The sequence below is a fragment of the Alligator mississippiensis genome, chromosome 1 (genome assembly GCF_030867095.1).
Source record: "Alligator mississippiensis isolate rAllMis1 chromosome 1, rAllMis1, whole genome shotgun sequence".
In the NCBI taxonomy this organism is placed as follows: Eukaryota; Metazoa; Chordata; order Crocodylia; family Alligatoridae; genus Alligator; species Alligator mississippiensis.
In genome coordinates, this window is record NC_081824.1 from 266039836 (window position 1) to 266061591 (window position 21756).

The 21756-nt window shown below is 41.3% G+C and overlaps 1 protein-coding gene across 3 annotated transcripts in view; it reads left to right on the forward strand.

Moving 5' to 3' along the window:
• Positions 1 to 21756, forward strand: part of EPHA6 (EPH receptor A6) — a 978007-nt gene that overhangs the window by 837414 nt on the left and 118837 nt on the right. For all 3 annotated transcript variants that reach the window (XM_019476566.2, XM_059720587.1, XM_059720588.1), the window contains 2 exons: positions 623 to 684; positions 13903 to 14112. In XM_019476566.2, the coding sequence (XP_019332111.1) occupies positions 623 to 684; positions 13903 to 14112 (272 nt within the window). The remainder of the gene's footprint in view (positions 1 to 622; positions 685 to 13902; positions 14113 to 21756) is intronic.

Sequence of the window (21756 nt, forward strand, 5' to 3'; positions counted from 1 at the left end):
CAAGTTCTTGTTCTTTCTCCCCTTTCATTGTATCGGGCTATAAGAGAGGTGATTTTTGGGGGGGGGAGGGGGGGGGTGTCACAAGTAGACCAAGAACAGTGCTTGTTTGGTTTTTTGCTTATATTTTATTTATGTAGAGTCATTGAATCTTTCGGTTTTTTCCCACAAGAGAACTGATTTTAATGTATAGCATGTGATTTCTTAGAGATGGTTTACAATTCCTATTTTTTTTCCTTTTGCCTGACTTCAAGTGCTTTCAGAATATTATATGATTATACTTAGTGCACATTCATATCAGAGATCCTACCGCTCCCACTGGTAGGCACAGTAAGTGTAGCCATTTGGAGTCAAAGAACTTCAGTTTGACCTTTTTCATAGAAAAGAAAATACCACCACAAGGAACTGCATGCAGTCAGCTAATTCAGGTCCTTCCTGTAAAGGAAATATTGATTAAAAACATTGCTTATGAATAACTGAACAAGATACATATGTGCTGTACAGGAGAACTTTGGAAATGAGCAACATATTGAAGTAACTCAAATAATCTATTCCTAACAGTGGGAAATATAACAAACCCTTAATATATTTATAATCCTAATGAATTTCTTTGCTGTCTTTGCAGGCAGGCCGGTAATGATTGTGGTTGAATACATGGAAAATGGATCCTTGGACTCCTTTCTGCGGGTGAGGTGTCATTTTCTGATGACATTTGAATAAGAAGCCATTCTGGGTTAAGATTTTAAATCATGCATCATAAATTATTTTTTACATAATTTTATTCATGGATTTTTAGTGAAGAATAGAAGTGTTTTCCCTGGGGTACATTTCTTAAGTACAGTGATACATTAGAGCATAACTGGGAAAAGATTATTTAAATGTAAGAATATAATTGATTTTTTTTCTATGGGAGCAGTTGCCATATTTAGCAAAACATATTTCAAATGATGCTATTATGAAGGAAAAGATAAATTGAAATGCAAATTCCTTGCCTTATGGAGGCTGTTCATTTTGCTCAATCACTCTCAAAATAGTTTGTTATAATTTTTTCTTGGAGAAGTATACAATAGGCTCTGTAATTGATTTATAATTATTTAAGATTACTTGCTTTTTAAAAATTGAATTAGAAAACAGTTCACTGCCGAAGTCTCAGCACTAACCTTGTTCTCCTAAAGGTCACCCTCTGAATATTAAAGAAAGCTATAAGAAGCATAGAAAATGTGTTAGCATGCTGAATTTGGATTTTAACAAGCGAAGAGTAAAGAAGGAACAGGTGCCCTAAGGTCACCTAGGACTTTCTGCTCACATCAGGATAAGGTTCTGGCTCTCTCTCTAGCTGGTGAAAGCTACATCCATTTTAAGATCTGCCTCCAAAAACAGACCCTTGGAAACCACCGGGGACCCTCCAAACTCAGGGCACCTATATGGGAGTAACTTGTTTATTAATTATTTAAAATATATCTTAATAAGGATCAGTAATCCCCACTTGACCTCCACCTAACCATTAGTCATAGGCATTATGGTAAAAGCTTATCTTGAGTGATATTCAGGGGAGAAGCAGCTAGTGCCTTTGTGAACTAGTTCGGAATGGACAACCCATGTTTCAAAGGTGATGGAGAAGAAAGTCAAGAGGTATTTGTTGGAAGATACACAAGCAGGGGGTCGAGAGTGGCAAAACTGGTGGCATGTAGGAGTAACCTAGTAAGCCAAAAGGGCAATATGTAGGCAGGGGGAGAGTGGTTAATGGCTTCAAGAACAAGGGCAGGAAGCCTGGTAGTAGAAGAGGCAGGAGAAGTATGAACTCATGGAGAGATTCAGAGATGAGGCGACATAGCAAAAGCAAGAAGCCGAGGGACAGACGTTATCTTGAAAGTTCAATAGAGATATATGTTAAGGTTTAGTATATTTTCCTGACTCCTAAAGCAACTTTGAATTTAAGAAGGCCTCCCCAGTTATTAGATTCTATATGTGGAAAATGATAACACATTATAATTTTCCACATAGACTAATTATTGGGGAGGCCTTTTTAAATTCATCCCCTCCCCCACTCCACCCCCATTGCTGTAATGGAGAAAGGAGCAGTGGGAGGCAAGATGCGAGTGCTTTGCCCCTTGTTCCCCTTTCCCTTTTCCCCCTGTGCCTGTCTCCCCTGTGCCTGTGTTTCTTCCACCTGCCCATTGATCTCCCATGCCTGTGCCTGCTTGCCACCTTGCCTCCCATACCCCCTGCCCCCCCTGCCGCCTCTCCCCTCAGCCCTTTTCCCATCATATTCCTGCCCACTCCCCCCAACCTTACCCTCTGCTGCAACTCTGCTCCTCTGGAGCACTTAGCACCAGCATCCCAGCATGGCCCCAGCTCAGCTCAGCCAAGGAGAAATGGCAGCAGCTCCCAACCAGGCAGGTTCAGGGCTGGAGGGAGTGGAGCCACAGCAGAAGGTAAAGAGGGGGTGGCAAGCTTGATGAAGGGGAGCAGAAAGTGGGGGGGACACTCTGTAGAGGAAAGTAGGAGATGCAGGCACAGGGGGAAGGGGTGGGGGGCACCCCACAGTCTCCCCCGAGCTCCTCCTGGCTGAGAGCCCTGTCCTCTGTCAAATGAGCCATTCTGGCCCAGGGCAGGCAGCAGTTCAGCTCTGGCTTTAGTCTTGAGCTTGGGACCAAAGCTGGAGCTGAGCTGCTGCCTGTCCCAGGCCAGTACTCAAATACAACATGAAGCTTTTTCACCCCCATGCTGATTTAGGGACTGGGGAACCTCATCCTAAATTCGAGTGAGTATGGTGTATATTGTTTTGGTTTTGCCTTCCATTTTAATAATGCTCCCATATATTTTCCTCTATCCTCAAATCTGTGTTCTATTCACTACAATGGCAGACTCAGGAGTCCTCATCTCCTCACCCCCAGGTCCAAAACTCCCATTCAAGGCCAAATAATAATATGAGCTTTTCTTAACTAAGCTACTCAGAAAAATTCTGACTGTGTACCTGTTCTCAAAATTTGCTCATTCATCACAATAAGCCATTTTCACATGGTTTGATTTCACAGACATTCCTGTAGTAACCTGGAGAGGTAGGCTTCAAAACCTGCCTCTTTCCTCCTGCTTTCCCTGTCCAGCTTGTAGGGAGCTCTTCCAGATTTCTTCAGTCAGGGATGAGAACTCCAAGGTAGCACACCAGGTATGCTGTCCTTTTATGCAAAACTGATATGTTTTCCTCCATATATATAGAGTTACTAGTCTTATCTTCCCTATTTAATTTCCATTAGATTTTTCTAATGTGCTGATCAATGATTAGTACAATGTGACAGAAAATGGGCACACTATAACATTAAACCAGACCAGAATTCTAGTTAAAATACACAGGTCCATAAATTGTTCTTTAAGAGGCCAGATTGTATTAAAATAATCCTTTCATGTGTCATTGTGTTGGTTTCTCTCATTCCATTCAGAAGAATCTATATCCTTCTCTAGGGCTACAAATAGAAGGAGGGGACTTCGGGGTTAAACAACTCTAAAGAATGCCAGTGTGGCATTTTTTTTTGTAAAGAGAAAGTTCCATAAAAAGATGTGTAAGATTCTTTGGGAAGAAGAAAGGAGTTGTAGCATTACAATCTTGTGAACCCCAGAGATCTACAAGGGAGGGAATTCCCTATTCACAGATATGCTTAAACTCCTTTTTCTCTCACAAGTAGATACAGGCTGTTTCAAGTAGTATTAACTTACCTACAGACTTCCACTGGGACATCTGAAGCTCAATTTATTATCAACAATTCAAAGTGGGTGTAAAACACAATCATCTACCACTGATGTGGTAGACATTTCACACTGAGTGTATGACTGCTAAAGTGAAATGGGAGTGGATAGTCAAGTTACTGCTGCCTGTGAAAGCAGAGAGATCAGATCCTACTGTTTATCACTTGGCCCCTAGTTTACCTGTGTTCTTTCACAATGAGGCCTGTAAAGCTTGGCTTCTGCTCCATTTGACTTCTGTTCTACAAATGTAACTTTCCCCTTATTTATTAAGGAGTAGATGGTCATAGAAAAAGCTAGATTTAAATACAGATTTAAATAGAAAGAAGAATCACATACTGAATTCTCTAAAACAATTAGACCACCTTCTCCAAAGCAAAGTGTTTTCTAAAGACGGTATAAAAACAATTTGTTTAGATTCCTTGGAGCATTAACAGCCCCAGAATACGCTATAAACTAAAAGATGCGAGTTTATTACTAAACTTTAAATTCCCCAAAGAAAGTCTAGCAGAGGCTAAGAGAAGTGAAAGACATTTTTCTGGAGGGAGGAAATATCAGGGTATATTGCTCTTGGATGCAGCACCATTATTATGTAATTCCCAGAGCAGCTTTGCCATCAGCCTAACCCTTCCTGTCAGCTAGAGGTTAGTTGCTGCAGTAGACATCTACATTAAATAAGGTTGGGAAAAGGGGAGAAAAGAAAAAAATGAAGACTTGTAGAAAGTCCTATAAAATGAAGTTGTAAAGTACATGTTGTAAATCTATCTAACCTGGCCTCACTAGTCAGAGATCCTGCTTTGGGGAAAAGGGGCCAGATGCCATTGCTAAGTTTAATGGTTCCCCTTTTTATTTATCTGCAGCAAGAGAGGAAACAACATTAAAGCTCATAACTAATAGTCTCCCTTTCTCCCTCACACACAGCAGGCACATGCACTTTTATTTATTGGAGGTGCCTTCCTTTTGGAGAGCATTAAGGAAGCATTTTTCCTCAAGTGAAATCACACTGGGCATTTAAAAATTATTTTACTATACTTCTATTCATCATAAAACATTTAATTTTAAAGCAAAATGCATACAAAATAAAATACGAAGTTAAAAAGTGAGTTTGGAAATGAACACCAGACCCAACTGGCATAGTTATATGGTACTCTGCTATCCATGTAACTTAAAATTAAGCTGATGACAAGCTACCATAGTTGCAGTTACACAGAAAATACCTGCCTACCTATGTGGTCATGTTCTGCGGCAAGAACATGTGCAGACTAGCAGGGATGGATCTAGGAGGGCAGGATACAATGGTGTGGTCACATGCCCCTTTAACAGTGTAGCTCACTAGACAGTGGCTCCCTGAAGCGGCTTCACAGGGTGCTGGGCTTGCTGGCAGTAGCAGGTCCCTGCTGTCTGTCCCCTTGCATAGATTTTCTCCACTGGGCCAGAGGTTCCAACTATGGGAAGTGGCTATGTGGGCTACCAGGCTGAGCGACATCAGTGGGTAGTCCCCCCTCCACCTTCCAGAGCCTTCTTCTGTCCAGCTGAGGACACTTGGGAGAGCCAGGAAGGGAGAAGTTGCTAGAAGTGGGGATCTGTCCACCAACACTGCTGTCTCAAGCTAAGCCCAGCACCATGTGCAGCCACTCACTGTAGACCCCCGGTGGAACAGTGCAGAAGTAGCCTGGGGTTTCTCTCACCCTCAGCTGGGGACTCAAAATCCTGCCTCCATGGCATGATCTGCTTGCCGGGGTGGGAGAGGGGAGAAAGCTAATTATATCCCTCACACCCCCCTTTTTTAAATCCTAGATCCACCCATGGAGACTGGTATCTTTAATATCACTCCGAGGAAGTTGTTGCCAATTACTTTGGGAAATTGTTTAATCATTGTGGCTATCTTGCCTGTCAAATAATGAGGAACATATAACAAACAGTGGTCTTAGACAATAAAAAGATTTGCAAGCTGTGATAGAATTTTAAGGGGAAACCAGAGTAAAGTTTTCAAATCAGAGGTAGTTGTGAAACAATTGTGTGTTCGAATATTCCAGTCCATTCAAAAGTATCTACCCTTCTAGATTCAAGGGTTGTAAATGGGTAGTGAATAATGGGTTAATGCTATATTCTAATATATGCCTATTACTGCTACAGATGAAAAAAGGAAACATAGTTTAAAGCATTATAAAACAACAGCTTTTTCTCTGTTGCTTGTTTGAGAACTGCTAGAGAGAACTCAGTTCCTACAGCTTAAAGAATTGCAGTAACCTAGCCTTGAAAAGACAAGCAACCCCAAGCAAGGCCCTTATCCTGTTTGTTTGTTTGTTGTTGGGGGGGGTTAATAATGAAAAGGTATTCTAGCAAGAAAGAATACCTAGAAGAGAAAGATACACATCTAGTCTGTTCTTATGACAACATAATATTCATGCATTTAATGCTTGAAGATGCACTTATATCTGTTGCCCTATGGGATCATTCAGCTCCATTTAAAAGGAACTAACATAATTTCTATTTTATCTAGATTGTTATCCATTATATTAAGTCCCGTTAACAGTTGATTAAAGATGAAATTGCCAGCTGACATAATTCAATAGCAATAATGAAATCCAAATTCTATTGTTTCAACCTGATTCTTGATGATTTACCCCTGCTAAGTAGTATTTGCATTACAGTGAATAGTAAAATACTAATAATAACTACACTAAAGCAGAAAGAAGTTGATCCAGACAAACCATAAAATAAAATGATCCAAACCATCATCAAGCTAAGATGGTACAGACTATGGCTGAGCATTCTGTGATAGCTTAGTTGTCGACTTCATACATATAATCAATTAAAACTGAAATAAAATCTTAATCATTTGCAATCAGATATTATTATGCATATCTAAAATCTTATGTCCTTTCCAGAAAGTAAGTCACTAAGTGCTTAGAACAAATCTTGATTGGGAGAAACTTAGAGAGAGAGGACATTTTTGTTGATTGAAGTGATTCTCTTCACCAACCTGTAATGATGTAGGCTAAGCAAACCTACTGCAATTGAGCACTCTGTAGTTGAACTGGAATATTTCATAAGAGCAAAATTTTGCTACACAGATCTATATTTGAATGTAAAACAACATTTTCCAATACACTGGATAGGAAGCAGAAATGTAGGGCCAATTGGGCATTAGATATATCCCCAGCTAATGAGGAAACTTTATTTGGCAAAACAATTAGATCCTATTTAAAATTTCATGGAGCAATATAATAAATGTGATATGATCAGCATGATTTTATCTGAAATGTTGCCAGTATAAATACCTTCTACAGCCAGGTGGTATAAATATCAAAAGCCATCTCATACTTAAGCCCTCAGAATCTGAACAAAGTCCTTCATCACAACCACCATATAATTCAGAAGAGTGCTTTTATGTCCCTATAGGTCTGGGACAAGTAAATAAAAAAAGGTATGAAGGAAATTGGTCAGACTGCAGTTGGAGTACTGTGTCCAGTTTTGGGCACCGTACTTCAAGAAGGATGTTGCTGGACTCAAGGGACTCGAGAAGGTCCAGAGGAGGACCACTCATATGGTTAGGGGTTTACAAGACAAGCCCTATGTGGAGAGACTGTGGGACCTGGGCCTCTTCAGCCTCTACAAGAGAAGGCTGAGAGGTGATCTTGTGGCCACCTACAGATTCATTAGTGGGGCACAGCAAGGGATCGGAGACACTCTGTTCACCAGGGCGCCTCTTGGGGTGACAAGGAACAATGGTCACAAACTGAAAGAAAGCAGATTTAGGCTAGATATCAGGAAAAACTTCTTCATGGTAAGGGTGGCCAAAATTGGGAATGGGTTTCCAAGGGAGGTGGTGCTCTCCCCTACCTTGGGGGTCTTTAAGAGAAGGCTGGATAGGCATCTGGCTGGGGTCATCTGACCCCAGCACTCTTTCCTACCTAGGCAGGGGTTTGGACTCGATGATCTGTTGAGGTCCCTTCTGACCCTAACATCTATTAATCTATGAAAGTTTCCAGCAGATTGGGTTGAATCCCACATATATATGGGGGTTTACAAATGCATGAGACTTGGTGCCAAATTCATACCTACTGTAACTGTTGTCGTGTGGGGCCAGGTCAACTCTCAGGATTTCAAAATTGCACTGTTAGATGGGAGGGTGTGACACAAATGCACATATACACACACAGAAATCAATTAGGCACATACACCCCCACCACCAACTCAGACGCACACACATCCAGAATTACCAGCCTAGACACATGCACAGCTATCCCCAATTCAAGCACACACACACACCATACACACTGAAAATTAGACAAAAATCAGTTGACAATACCCACACATTCAATACACATACACGGATCACTAATTTGTATATTATGCACACAACGATAAATATATATTTGCCAGCTCACACACACACCACCCACCTACACATACACACAGGTGAGTTCCTAACTTGGGTGGTATGGTGTGTGTGTGTGTGTGTGTGTGTGTGTGTGTGTGTGTGTGTGTGCTTGGGGTACCTATGTTTGGGGTGCTTGGTAACTAAAGAGCAAGTGGCAGAGATCAGGGGAAAAGGCAGTGGGGATGAGGCAATGGCAAAGAAACAGGGGTTTGCAGGCAGAGAGGAGCTCAGGATGGCTGGAGCCACAGGAGCATGGGACAGGTGTTAGAGGTGGCAGTGAGCCAGAAGCAGGAGAGGGAGAAATGAGACAGAAGTCAGAGGGCGAGGAGCAGAGATTGGAGCAGGGCCAGAACCATAGTAAAGTAAAACCCAACTCAGGGAACCAAATAACAGTTTTATTAAATGAACACTGTACTGTACAGCTTGGTTCTCACACACACTCATACAAGCACTCCCATACACACTCACACAATGGTAGCAGGAGAAAGACTCAATGGAAGGGTTGGAGTCCAGGTAGGGAAGAGAAGCAAAGTCCAAGTCCTTGGTTGAAGAGAGGGTGGAGGTGATAGCTACCTATCCAAGCTGGGAGGGGGGCCTCAATGGCCAGTCAGGGTCTTTCTCCAGCAGGTGTTGTCCAGAGGGGGTCGCCAGCAGGACCTCTGGGTGCATAGGTGGTGTGGTATGGTTCTGGTCCAGATGGAGACAGTGTCCCAAGAAGTCACTCTTCATTACCCCTTTTAATGGGGCAGACTACATATGATCTCCTATGGGGAGGGCCTGCCCAGGCAATGTCAGCCCTGTTCCAGGGGGTTCCAGATGTTCTTACTGAGCATATGCAGCCTTAGCACAATGGTGGGTTGCCTCATCTTTTGTTTCTTGAATGCTGAGGGTGGTTCCAAGGGCTGGGTCGTTGGTCCAAGTATTGGTTTTGATGGTGGGGTGATTTAGTAGGGGGTCCTGCTATCATTGTGTTTCACTCATTCATTCACTCTTTTGTTTCAGGCATTCAAGGAAAACCAATTTACATAGGAGGGGTAGGTATAAGTCATAGTTGCAACATATTGTATAGGGCAGGGGACACAAGGTGGAGGCTTGACATACAAAATGGAAACTTGACATTACTTTACAGACATAGGCCTAAACCATACAGTATTAATATGAAACAATAAAAATTAATGCAAAAATGATAGGAATACAATATAAAACAGTAAAAATTAATACAAACATAACAGGACACTACAATATTAAAAAGGGGCTTATTACAATAATAGTATACAAGAACTTAGCTTACCTAGTACTACTTGTAATCACTTATAAGGGATAGAGAGAAAGTCAAAAATGGTTAGGGGAAGGGGAGGGAATGTATTTCAAAATTTAAAAAAAGAAAAACTGGGGGTTTTGCTACAACTTAATTGAGTCAACTGAATGTTATAGTGGTTAAATTTGGCCCCTGGTCTCTATCCTGATCAGATTAAATCAGAGAGACTAATATGATACATGGAGGGACAGCAGTGCACAGAAAGCAAGGGAACATTGGCTCGGGATTCAGTGTAAAAGAAATGATTAAAGAGAGACCTGGGAGTGGTAACATGGTTTAGCTTGCAGGAAGAGGGAAACTGTTCCAAATGTGTGAGGGTAGCATGAAATGAGATGCAAAGCCAAGCATGGGAAGAGACAAAGGGAGCAGTTAGGGGAGAGGGTTGAGGGAAGCATATGGAGTGAGAAGAAGAATAGGATAAAATTAGAATTGAAATGTAGGTAGGTGTAAAATTGTGAGGAGCTTTAAAAGTTGGGATAAAATCTTGAACTTTATGCTGTAAAACAGGAAGCTAATAAAGGGATTCAAGGACAGGGAGGCAGTTGGAATGATAGATGTGGACAACAATGTTTAGCATAGACATCTCACTAAAACTGGAGTAGGGAATGATGAGATTTGGAGAAAGCAAAGGAGGAGAAAATGAGAAAGGACAAAGTAGATGTAGGTGATAAGCCAGATGGGTTAAACCTGGATGACCAGGGGTATGGTAGAACTGTTAGTGATGCTAAAGAAGGTAACACATTTTTAAAAAATGGGGGGAAGGGGGGGAGTTCCATTCTAGACACCTTGTGTGTACACCTGAGTCAGTTTTTTCTAGTTCCCCACAGGTGGCCATATTGACCATCTGCACTTGAGCAGTCAATCCAGGGGATAGTTGCACATGTTGGAGCTTGCAGCTTATTTAAAAACAAACTGAGCTTGCACCTGTTCCATGGGTGGAGAAATAATATACCCAAGTGCCTGACACTGATCCTTGAACAGTCCTATGTGAATCCAGCTCTAGAGAGAAAGAAATTATATAAGACTCCTAAATCTATAAACATTGCTATATAGCTGTGTCGTTTGGAAGAGCAGAGGACAAGTAGATTGCATAGCACCAGAACAGCCGTACCTGCAGGACAGCCGGGAGGGAAAGTAATTATGAAACTTATTGATTCCCTCATTTAAAGTCCATCACAAGCTAGTCATTATGTTTCCAAGAAACATTATATAGTTGCAATCCTGCTACAGGCAATTTGTTTAAATGTAGGGTCATCAAACTTCAGTTTTGTTTGGAGAGGTTTGTCAGTTTGCATCTTTGGATTGACTGCTGAGGGAAGATTTGCTGTTTCAATACCACAATGGCAGTGGATAAGCACCAAGTTTAAAGACACTTTCCTGTCCCTGTCTGTTATGTTATAGTCAGAATCATTTTATAAAGACATACAGTCTGATTTGAAGATTCATAACTGAGAGCTTATAAATCTGATCATTAACTCCCCCTTTGGCGTGCTGCTTTTATTTTGGTTGGTTAGTCTGTGCATGGGGGCTATGGGGGGGGTTTGTGACCTTGGGTTTTGGTGAGTCAACCAATATCCTTTAGCGTGTATTGAACAATACTTAGAGCCAGTAGCAGTAGTTTGGTGACTTGTCTCCAGCAAAAGAAAACTGAAAGCACACGCTGTGCTGAAGTTATTGGTAAATACCGTCTATGCAACAAGCTGTCCTGTTGTGCTGCATTTACCTCCCTTTGCCAATTGATTTTTAGAAGGAACGTGTTCCCAGCTGGGTTGTTTGTTACAAAAGGCACAGAGATTACATCATTTTACTCTTTTTTGTTTGTTACATTTTTCCTTCTTTTTGTTTGTGTATCCAACCAAGTTTAATAAAATGACATTGTTGTTAATAAGCAGGACCACAATTCTACTTTTTTGTAGGCAAAAACATCCTTTAACTTTAATAGCATATTATCTGTACCAAAGATTTTACCCTATTGCTATCTATTTAAGTACATCTAAATTTATTATTCAAGTGCAGGTACAGCATATACTAGAGGCAGGTCTTGATCTGGTACTGCGCTGTCTCAGAAGATGGATTAGTAACATAAAAAGCTAATAACACTAAAGTTTTCCCTGTCTGGGTTATCTTTTTTTACATTAATTATACAGTGGAGACCTCTTAAATGGGTAACCTTGGTGAAGAACATATATCTCTTCCATAGGCAGGATTAGGAGGGTGTGAAAAGGGTTCATTTCCTAGGTATTCATTTAGAGTTAAGAGATTTCATCACAGATTTAGAAGAAAGATAAATTAGTACACCGAGAGAAGCAATTTCACTCAATTACTTTAACATAATTTTTTGTTTAGCAAACCCATACAAAGATTATTTGCCAGCATTTATTCATGTGACCAATTTTATTCCTTTGCCAAATGATGACTGGAAAAAGTTTCACTGATGGTCAGAAATGCCAACCACCCCCTCTGTAGCAAGGCAGTAGCATCCTTCATCACTCTTTAACATTAGCCGTCCAACTCGGAGGAAAATGCACTATTCTTAGAAATATTATGAGTGCTCCTAGGAGCCTAATCATAGATAAGGGCCAACCTGTGCTAGGTGCTGAACAAACACATAACAGAAAGGCAGTATTTGTCCCAGAGAGCTATCTTTCTAAGTGGATGAGATGCATCCAGTGCTGCATTACCCTGACTGATGTAGTAACATGCTAAGGGAAGGGGAGAAATTAAACCGATTCATAGAGGACCTCCTAAAAGTTTTAATCCATTGTTTCATCCTTATTGTAACTTCTTTCTATGATGATTGGATGTGTTTGTTACCACTACAACTATGGGCAATACTGACTGAATTATTGGAAACCAATTATTAAACCTTCATAATGATTATGAAATGAAATGGTGTGATCTATTCTTGGTCCCCTTTCAGTGAAGCACGCCGGGTATGTTTAAATGCTTTGTTGCACAGAGGTTCAATTTAGTTCAGTATGAGCTTTAGTGTTTTGTGGAATTTAGGCCTTACTTTCACAGTGGCTTTTACTGTTAAGCTATTCTTCCAAAATCTTATTTTTAAAGGGTAGCTTTTGAAGTGTGAAGTAACAGAAATATCCTGCTAGCTAATGTTAATATCCAGCCTAAGGCACTTGGCACATGTTAAACTTAAAATGAAATTATTCTGTTAATCACATCTTAAATAGTAACCCAGCCACACATTCAGGGAATTAACTGCCAAAAAAAATTACACAAAATGTGTAATATTTTTGTGGCTGGTTTCCATTATGATGATGTGGCAAAGTTAGAACTGCACTGAGGTCTCAACCAAGCCTTGGTGCAGTCTCCACTAGCCAACAATCAGCTGATTATCAGCCGGCTCCAAGGACCACACCAGGATCAGCTGGAGCCCCAGTACTGTCCTGAAGCCAGATAATAATCAGCTGATTGTTGCCACCCGACTTTCAACTTGCCTGTGCAGGGGGAGCCCGGGATCATGGCCATGATCCCAGGCTCCCCCTGCACTAGCAAATAGAGCTCAATTGGGATCTGATCACTGACTCCAAAAAAATAAATAAATCACACTGCTCCCATGCATGTGTAGTATGGCAGAAGGCACGATTGTTGGGATCAGGGATCAAATTTCCCTTTATTTGAACATCTGTCAGTGGCCTAATACCTACAGAAACTGGAAGAACAACTAAAAGGTTAACTTTGCAGGAAAATGTTGCTTAGGGGTTTTTTTGTCTGTTCCTGCTAACCTAAAACCTAGCTGACTGAATAATCCATTAGAAACTAAATACCTATGAGCAGAGGTCACAAAATTGCTATTGTAAGCAGTTTATTACAACAGTCTGACAGAGTAGGCATAAGCCAGACAAAAGGCCCATTGTTATTTTTCTAGGAACCATCTAGGAACTTATATGGCCCCATCAATGTAATATCTAAGTACTTGCCTTTTTTTATTAATGCTCCTGTCAGGTAGAGAAGTATTCTCTTCATTTTACAGTGAAAGAATTGAAGCACAGGGAAGCTAGGTAACTTCTTGAAGGCCAAACAAGAAATCTCTGGTAAAAAGCCAGATACTCTGCCCCAGCTCTCAGGTTGGTTGTTTAAGCATAAGATCATATTCTTTGTCTTAGAGTCGAGAGGACATGTGGTGGGTGGGTACTGTTCAGAAATAAAAAACATGGCGCCCACCCCAAACTACTCCTTCCTGGCTAAAAGGCAGAAATCAAAAAAGAGTAGGTAGAAAAAGTGCAGAGTATTGTGCTTAGGGTGCTGGGCATGAGAGCTGGGAAGAGGAACTGGCTGCCAGTGACATTATAAGAAAATTAGAAAATATGATTTCTCTAGGGGTTTTGTCTGAATTAAGAGTGTAAGATTGGACCATAAAGCTATAACCATGTTTGAATGTAACCTGTGGTCCATCAAAACAACACATGTACTTTGAACTTACAGTTTAACTTACTTGCAGAAACATGATGGGCACTTCACAGTCATCCAGCTGGTTGGCATGCTGCGTGGAATTGCATCTGGCATGAAGTATCTTTCTGATATGGGCTACGTACATCGAGATCTGGCAGCTCGTAACATTTTGGTCAACAGTAACCTCATGTGTAAAGTCTCTGATTTTGGCCTGTCACGAGTGTTGGAGGATGACCCTGAAGCTGCTTATACAACAAGTGTAAGTTTCTCTTATCTGAACAGTTTACTCAATTGTGCCAGCTATAGTTCTGTTCTTCCTGTTTTGATCACATTTGTGCTCCCAGCACCATATAGTTTGAAGTGACTGATTTTTCTTTCATTATCTATGTGTGTGATTTGGTTATCAGTGTCATTTACTTAATGTAATCATTATGGAAGGTTGTTAAGTGATATTCAGTCCCAACTCTGAAGCTTTTTTTCATTCTCTTGCTCCCAGCCTTCTTTTCCTCCCCCACATCCCAGTATTTATTTGCAAAAAGTTTCTTTAAAAAAGATCTTATGGACTCCTATGAGCTATATTTAATATTTGGTCATTGCTCTCTATGAAAAATCCATTCGAAGATAATTGGATCATAAACTACCAATGGTCTGAGTGCTCTATAAAAGCTGACTAGTACGCGTGCAGAAGTTAGAGAGGGTCCAAAGGTGTGCAACAAAGATGATCAATGCAGGTCAAGGCTTGGAAGGCAGGTTATATGAAGAGAGGCTGAAGGATCTAGGCATGTTCAGCTTATGGAAAAGATACTTAAGAGGGGACATGATAGCAGTCTTCAAATACTTGAAGGGCTGTCATGGAGAAGAGGGCAAGCACCTTTTTCTTTCTTGGTACAGAGAGGATGATGCAGACTAATGACTTGAAGTTGCAGCAAATAAAATTTAGATTAGATATCTGTAAAAAACTTCTTCACTGTGAGAATAGCGAGGCAGTGGAACAGACTGCCTAAGGAAGTTTGTAGGCTCTCCATCACTGGAGGTGTTCAAGAAGAAGTTAGACAGCCACCGGCTGAGGATGATCTAGGTGTTGCTATGCCTATTTTTTACCATGGGTATATCTCATGCTTCTGGGCTTTGCTGGTGGCTCCCTCCTCTGTCCCCTGCCTTTTTTCTGTTATATATATAAGGGTGTTTGCAAACCTCCCCAGAGACATTGAGTATTGGCTATAGCCAAGGCTGGGGACTTCAGTTGCAGAGTGCCAGTTCTCGTGCTAGGAGCAAAGCCAGAGGTTCTTGGCTAGAGGAGCTTAATCTCCACTCGGGGTCAGACTGATTGCCATATTTGGGGTCAGGAAGGAATTTTATCCCATGGTCAGATTGGTATGGACTGTGGGAGTTTTGCTTTCCTTTATGGCAGGGGGCATGGCCCTCTACCTGGGACCACTTGAGCTTATATAGACAACATTTGTAGAAGCAGGACATTGGCTGCCATGTTTCCCCTGCTTTATCCATAGCAGGTTAGGGTGTTAGGGCTATGTTGTGTCAGGGTTGAGGGTATTCTTATGTAGAGTTTAGATTATGGCTGTATGGACTGGCTTGGATAGGGATGATCCTGCCTCAGGCAGGGGATTGGACTAGATGACCTCTGGAGGTCCCTTCCAGCTCTACTTCTCTGTGACTATGTTTTTAAATGAACATTTAGTCTGTCAGTATGTTGATTTATTCCATCTTCTTCTGAAAACACTTAATAAACTGTTAGGTAAGTAAGAAGGTAGTTATCACTTTTATTCTCAAGTTAGTCCCATATTACCATATTAATAAAAGTGCTTCCTTGTTAACATGAGAAGCTTAGTTCATTTTGGTCTTTCTAAGTTTAGCATTGTGGGATAAGCTGCAGTTTGCTGTTAGCATCTGGATCCATCAACTCAAATTTGCATCACCATACAAGCTTATTAACAGATTTTTCTGTGCTCTTAATTTGGTTTGGTTTGTTTGGAAGTTCTCCACTATTTTCATTGGTGGCATTTTTCACGCATTTCTGTGAAGGGAGAATACATTATTGAAGAAAAAATTATCATCTACATTTGTACTGAAAATACTGATATACAATGCTCTGGAAAAAATTATCTAAAATCTTCAGACAAGTATAATGCCAGATGTCTGAGCTTGTAGATACTGAGTCCGGAACTCTCATTTAAATTCCCTGACAATTCTGTACCTAGAAGGGCAAGATAAAGCCCCATATTGTATATTAGATATTAAATTATGTTGCTCAAGCTTGCCATCTAGCAGTGTTACCAGATTTGCCCATCACTTTGGGGTGTGCTCATTTACTAGGGATACACTTCTAGGGTCTTTGTAATTCTATCAATGTGCTGCTTGTGTTACTTATGTTTCTATATGGAGCTGTATCTCTCCCTTCTGCAAGTCCTCACCTCCAATGGAGCTATCTTGTAGGACTCAGTTTTAATGGGGCTGGGTTCCTCCAGTCACCAAATCAGTCATACACACACAAACACACACAGATTAACGTGACACGCCTAACCCGGCCGGGTTGATCAGCATGGACAGGCTGACACCCTCATATGCCAAGAATCAGTTCATCAGAGCAACAATAAACTGCAGTCAGACACAAGCACACAGGTAAACAGAATACCTCTGAATCCAGCTGGGTGTCCAGCTGACACCTTCGTGGGCCAGCATTCAGTTCATTAGGGTATGTCTGAGCCAAACTGGGTCAATCAGCCTGTACAAGCTGATCCCCTTATGTGTTTCAAACTCAGCACATCCCAATCTTTTTGTCCTAACTGTCCTAGTAGGGGTAGCCTCTTGATGAGCAGACCCCACAGTATTTCTGGGCTTCACAGGGATCTTTAGCTTAGGTAAAAGAAGTGTTGCTGCAGAGCAAGTGGGAAGAAGAAGTAGAGAAGGAAAAAATATACCCAATTACTACCAGTTTGACTATAAAAATTATTTATTGCTGAGTATATGAAATATATAATGGTACTACTAGTAACAGACATGCAAAGGAAAAACAACCACAAACAATTACAATGCTACCCTGGTTTCACTAAGTATTTGGGGAAACCTAGCTCAAGCTTAACTAATACAGTCCAGGTTCAGAAATCTGTGCCTAGAGAGAAAAGAGAGAGCAAGAGCTGGGATCTCACCAGTCCAAGGCATTTGGGTTCCAATGCTGACGCTGACAGGTAAAGTTCTCAGCCACAGTCCTTGAAGGGAGACAATCTGTTTCTTCCAACTTCTCGAGAACAACAGCGGGTGGTGTCAGAGAGATTTCTCCTCTTGAAGCACACCTTGCTACTTTTTTTACAGATTTTTATACCCTCAGTTCAGCTTCTTAAAAGCATTCTTTTAATAGTGTAAATAATTGTCTTTTCTAGGGTTATCTCATTTGGAATATCTCAAGAAACTGATTAACAACCAGGAAAACATACATTTTTAAGGAATAACCAGACACTTAGGAGCCAGCTTGAAATTCGTATGGCTAGCAGATATATTGGATGAGATACCTCATTGTTTCTTCAGAAACAATAGATAGCTTGCAGCGTCAGGGTTTTGGACTTTTACCTGTTGTGAATAAACCTCAGCTTAGCATGACTTTTCCAGATCTTACTGAAATGGGTTGATTACTTGAAGTGTTCAACTTTTGTGGGGAGGACTTCCACCAGTCATCCCAGGAAAAGTATGCCAACACTTGTGGTCAGGACTACAATGGGCTGGACACTGTGATGAACCTTTAACCATTATTCAAATGTTGCCCATACCCCCTCTGACTCAGTCTCTTGCCTCAGCATTCCCTAACCCAGCAACCAAGTTTTAGTCAATCAAGTTTAAATAGGCCTCCCATAGTGGGACCGGGGAATGTATGGCCCAAGATGCCTATTAACATTTACTTCTGCTTAGTTCTGGTTAGATGAGGGGGGGTCCTTTGTAAATCCAGATTAGAATTGGTCTGATAAATGCTGAGTTGGGTGTGTATTAATGTGGGTTGATTAGCATTTGGAGCACAGATTCCCCATCATGCAGTACTCCCCTGCTTCTCTGATCCCAGAATTCACTGCAGTCTTTGTTTCGGGCTTTCTGTTCTCCATCTTCCATGTAAATGAATGGTCATCTGGTTCCATCTCAGATGCAAATGAGACTTAGGGCAGTTGCTCCCTTATCTGGAGGGCTTTAGTTGCGTCTCCCACTGCATCTTCATTGTCTTTTGTAATCAGTTTTTGTTCTGGTAGGGGGAGGAGGGAATTCTTTGTGAGTCAGGCTGCATCCTGTGCCAGGGTTCCCCAAGAACACAGAGCAGAGAGGTAATAGCAGTGCCGTAGCAAGTGTGGGGCTTGCAGGGCGACCGCCTTGGCCACCAAAGCAAAGGGGTACCCACAGACACTGCCCAGCCAGGGTGGGGCACAGGATGGAGCCATGAGTGGCTCATTTGGGGAGGCATAGAGATGGGGGAAGGGTGACTCCCGCCGCTGTGTGCACTCCCAGGCAAGCTTGGGGTACGTGTGCACCCCAGATCTGTGCGCAGGGCAGGGGTGGGGTGCTGCCATGACCTTTGTCCTGGGTACCAAACTTAGTTGCTACAGCACTGCCATCCAGTAAGAAAAAAAGGTATGACTATGTTCAAGATTTAAGTCCAATTATATTAATAGTCAAGTTCATTACGTTATCAAAGTGAATTTTGGTTGGCTATGAGGAAGAATAGCTTTATCTCATAAATGAACAATTCTTGAACATTGAGAATACTGTTCAAACCTGACCTATGAATGGGTGAATAAACTGAATCTGCAGTTTAGCTAAATAGTAGTCTCAATACAATAAAATGTTCATCTGATTATTAATATAGCATTAACAATCCTAACCAGATATATGAAAGTTTCAAGTAAATGTTAATCTGCACCATAGAAACTAAATTGATTACAGACACCAGGCATAATAAAGCATTCTGCCAGAATACATGGAATTATGAGCTCCCCTTGAAAGGAACAGAGGCAGAATGCCAGAAGATTAGCATGAAATAATTTATTTTAACCTATTTTTCTAAAGTACTTTCAATTTAAGAAGTGGTTTGTAACCACAATGTGGAACTCATCTAATGTAACTGTATTGTAATAAGTATTCTATTTGTTCTGGCAAATTCATCATAGCTCCTATAATAGGACCAGGGTTTTTACAAAACAATAGCTTTTTTAAGTTTAAACCAAAGAACAGTTATCTGAAAAAAAGGTTTCAGTAATGTCAGCAACATTTTAAAAGACCATCACTATGTAGAACTGCAAGCTAGGAAAAAGAAAAAAAAAAAACAAGGTCAGATATATTAGTCTCAGCATTGGGGTTTGTTTGTTTTTTTTATTTATTCATTATTTTTTATTTTTAAATAATACCACTTCCAGCATTAGGGGTCAGTACAAAAACAAAAAACAGTGCAAAACTTTATTCCTTTTTCCCATTATAAATGTTTCATTTGTTTAGTTCTCAAAACCTCAATTATGTCACATTGAATGTAGAGATGAATGGAGGAATAAATATAGGATGTCTTACTGATTTTACTCTTAGGGACAAGTTAAAATGGGCTAAAGCCACTGAGAAACCATAAGGAAATTTAAACAGAGGCAATGGGGATTTCACCCTCTTTGGCAAAATAAATAAATTGATCAATTTTTGAACTCTTCAATAGCTACCTATTCTGTAAGTGTGTAACGAATAGCATCATAGAGTAATTGCTCAGTAGGGGTGTGCAAAGTAGGCCATATTTGATTCAGATTTGGCCCAATTCAGGAGACAGTGATTTGATTCGTTGATTTGGATCACTGTCCCGATCTGATTCGGTGGAATCCGAATCTGAAGATTCGATGCTGATTCAGAGAATCGGAGATTTAGCCATAGACACAGCTTTAAATGTTTTTTTCTACATACCTCAAGGTACCAGGAGTGGCACAAAATTACTGAGATGGTGGGGCAGATGGAGCATCCCACAGGAGGGTTCCTATTCGATTCAGAGAGATTAAAGGGTCTCCTGATTCAATTTGGATTTGGAGATTCAGCTGCCAAATCGGGTCGAATCTCCGCCGAATCGAGTCAGTGACCAAAGTTTCGCACAGCCCTATTGCTCTTATTTTTGAGGGGGGGGTTTCTATGTGCCCATCTCTTTGGTTATAGCTTGAGCAAGATTTCTTCAGAAGAAATCAAAGATACATTATAGAATCATAGAGGAAAAAATAGGGCTGGAAGAAATCACAGGGGATCATCTAGTCCAGCCCCTTGCTCAAGGCAGAATCGCCCCTACCTAAATTATTGCAGCCAAGCATGTGTCTTACTCAGCATTGTTCACCCTTCCAGCCCCACAGGCTGAACAAGTGACACAGGGCCAGTCTGCAGGCCAGATCTGGCACACAGGGTCAGCACATGACTGCAACCCCATGCAGGGGCCTGACCATGCACTGGCCCTACCCCCATGCACCAAATCCAGCTGCATAGTGACCCTGCATGTTGCCCCACTGCAGACAAGCAATTTAGCTTACAGGGCCACATCATCCAACCTATAGGGTTCCCCAGGGGTTTGGAAATTTGTCAGCAGCAGGGGAACAGCAATTAATGCTGCCACTGCTTCCCCACTTCCAGATTTCCAGAACCTCATGACCTGGAGATTGAGCACCACTGGTCTAACTTGTTCTTAAAAAACCAGTGTTGGAAATTCCACAGTACTCTAGGTAATTTGTTCCAGAGCTTAATCACCATAAAAGAGTTAGAACATTCTTCCTAATATCCAACTTAAACTTCTATTACTGCAGTTTGAGACAGCTGCTTCTTGTCCTGTCCCCTCTGAGCACATAGAATAATCTCTTACCATTATCTTTATTATAGCCCTTAATGTTTTTGAAGACTTATAAAATCCCTCCTCAGTCTTCTCTTCTGTACGCTAAATAATCTCAGAGTTTCCAAACCTTCTTTGTAAATCATGGTTCTGAGATGTCCGATTCCAATTTGTCCACCTCTTTCTTGAAAAGGAGTGGTCAAATATGGACACACAACTCCATGTGGGGCATCACCTCACTGAATAGAGCAGAAAGATCACTGCCCATGACTTGCATGCAATTATCCCATTAAGCTAAGCTGGTATCAGGGTGCCCTATCTATACTATAAACCACTGAGCTAACTTCAGTCAGCATACAGGAAGGACCAGCATCATTGGAATATATGTACCTGTAACAGGTTGCTGTCTCTGGGCCTCTCAGCCAGGCTTTGTCTTTCCCCTGAGCATCTCTCAGCAGCCTAGGCACTTATGCAGTCTCTCATCCTACTGCCTTCTTCTGCCTAGAAAGCCCCTCAGCCTGCCCCAGTTATGTACAATTCTTCACAAAACAAAGTAAGCAGAAACCTTATCATCTGGATCCTTGAGATGGGTTCACTTTGGCTTCAGTCTTCCTCCCCAAGTTGGCCCTCCTTCTAGCACAGCAATTTCCTGCCTCTTGTACTTCTCCCTCACTCTGCCCCTGGTTCTGCCTGCTGTGATTTTTAATTCCCAGTAAGCCATGCCCTCATTAGCCTTCCCCCAGCTGCAGCCCTTCAGTCTAACTAGCTGCCTTCTCTTAAGAGGACAGGCTACCCTGTTAATGTACCCAGTTGCAGCAAGGTACTATATGTATTTCTTTATCACTTCTTTCAGGCCAAGGATGCATTAGTTCAGGGTAGCTCATCAAATCAATCTCTGGAAAATTCACAATGGTAAAGGAAGCCAGAATGCTTCTGTGATTTTCCCTCCCTATTTTTGTGGAGGGGGAAAGTGTTTTTCCCCTTGTCTTTACTTAAGATGCTTGAACTATACCTTTATTTTAAAAGGGGCAATGTAACTAATAGTTCAATTTAGGACATACAATCAAGATGCATATT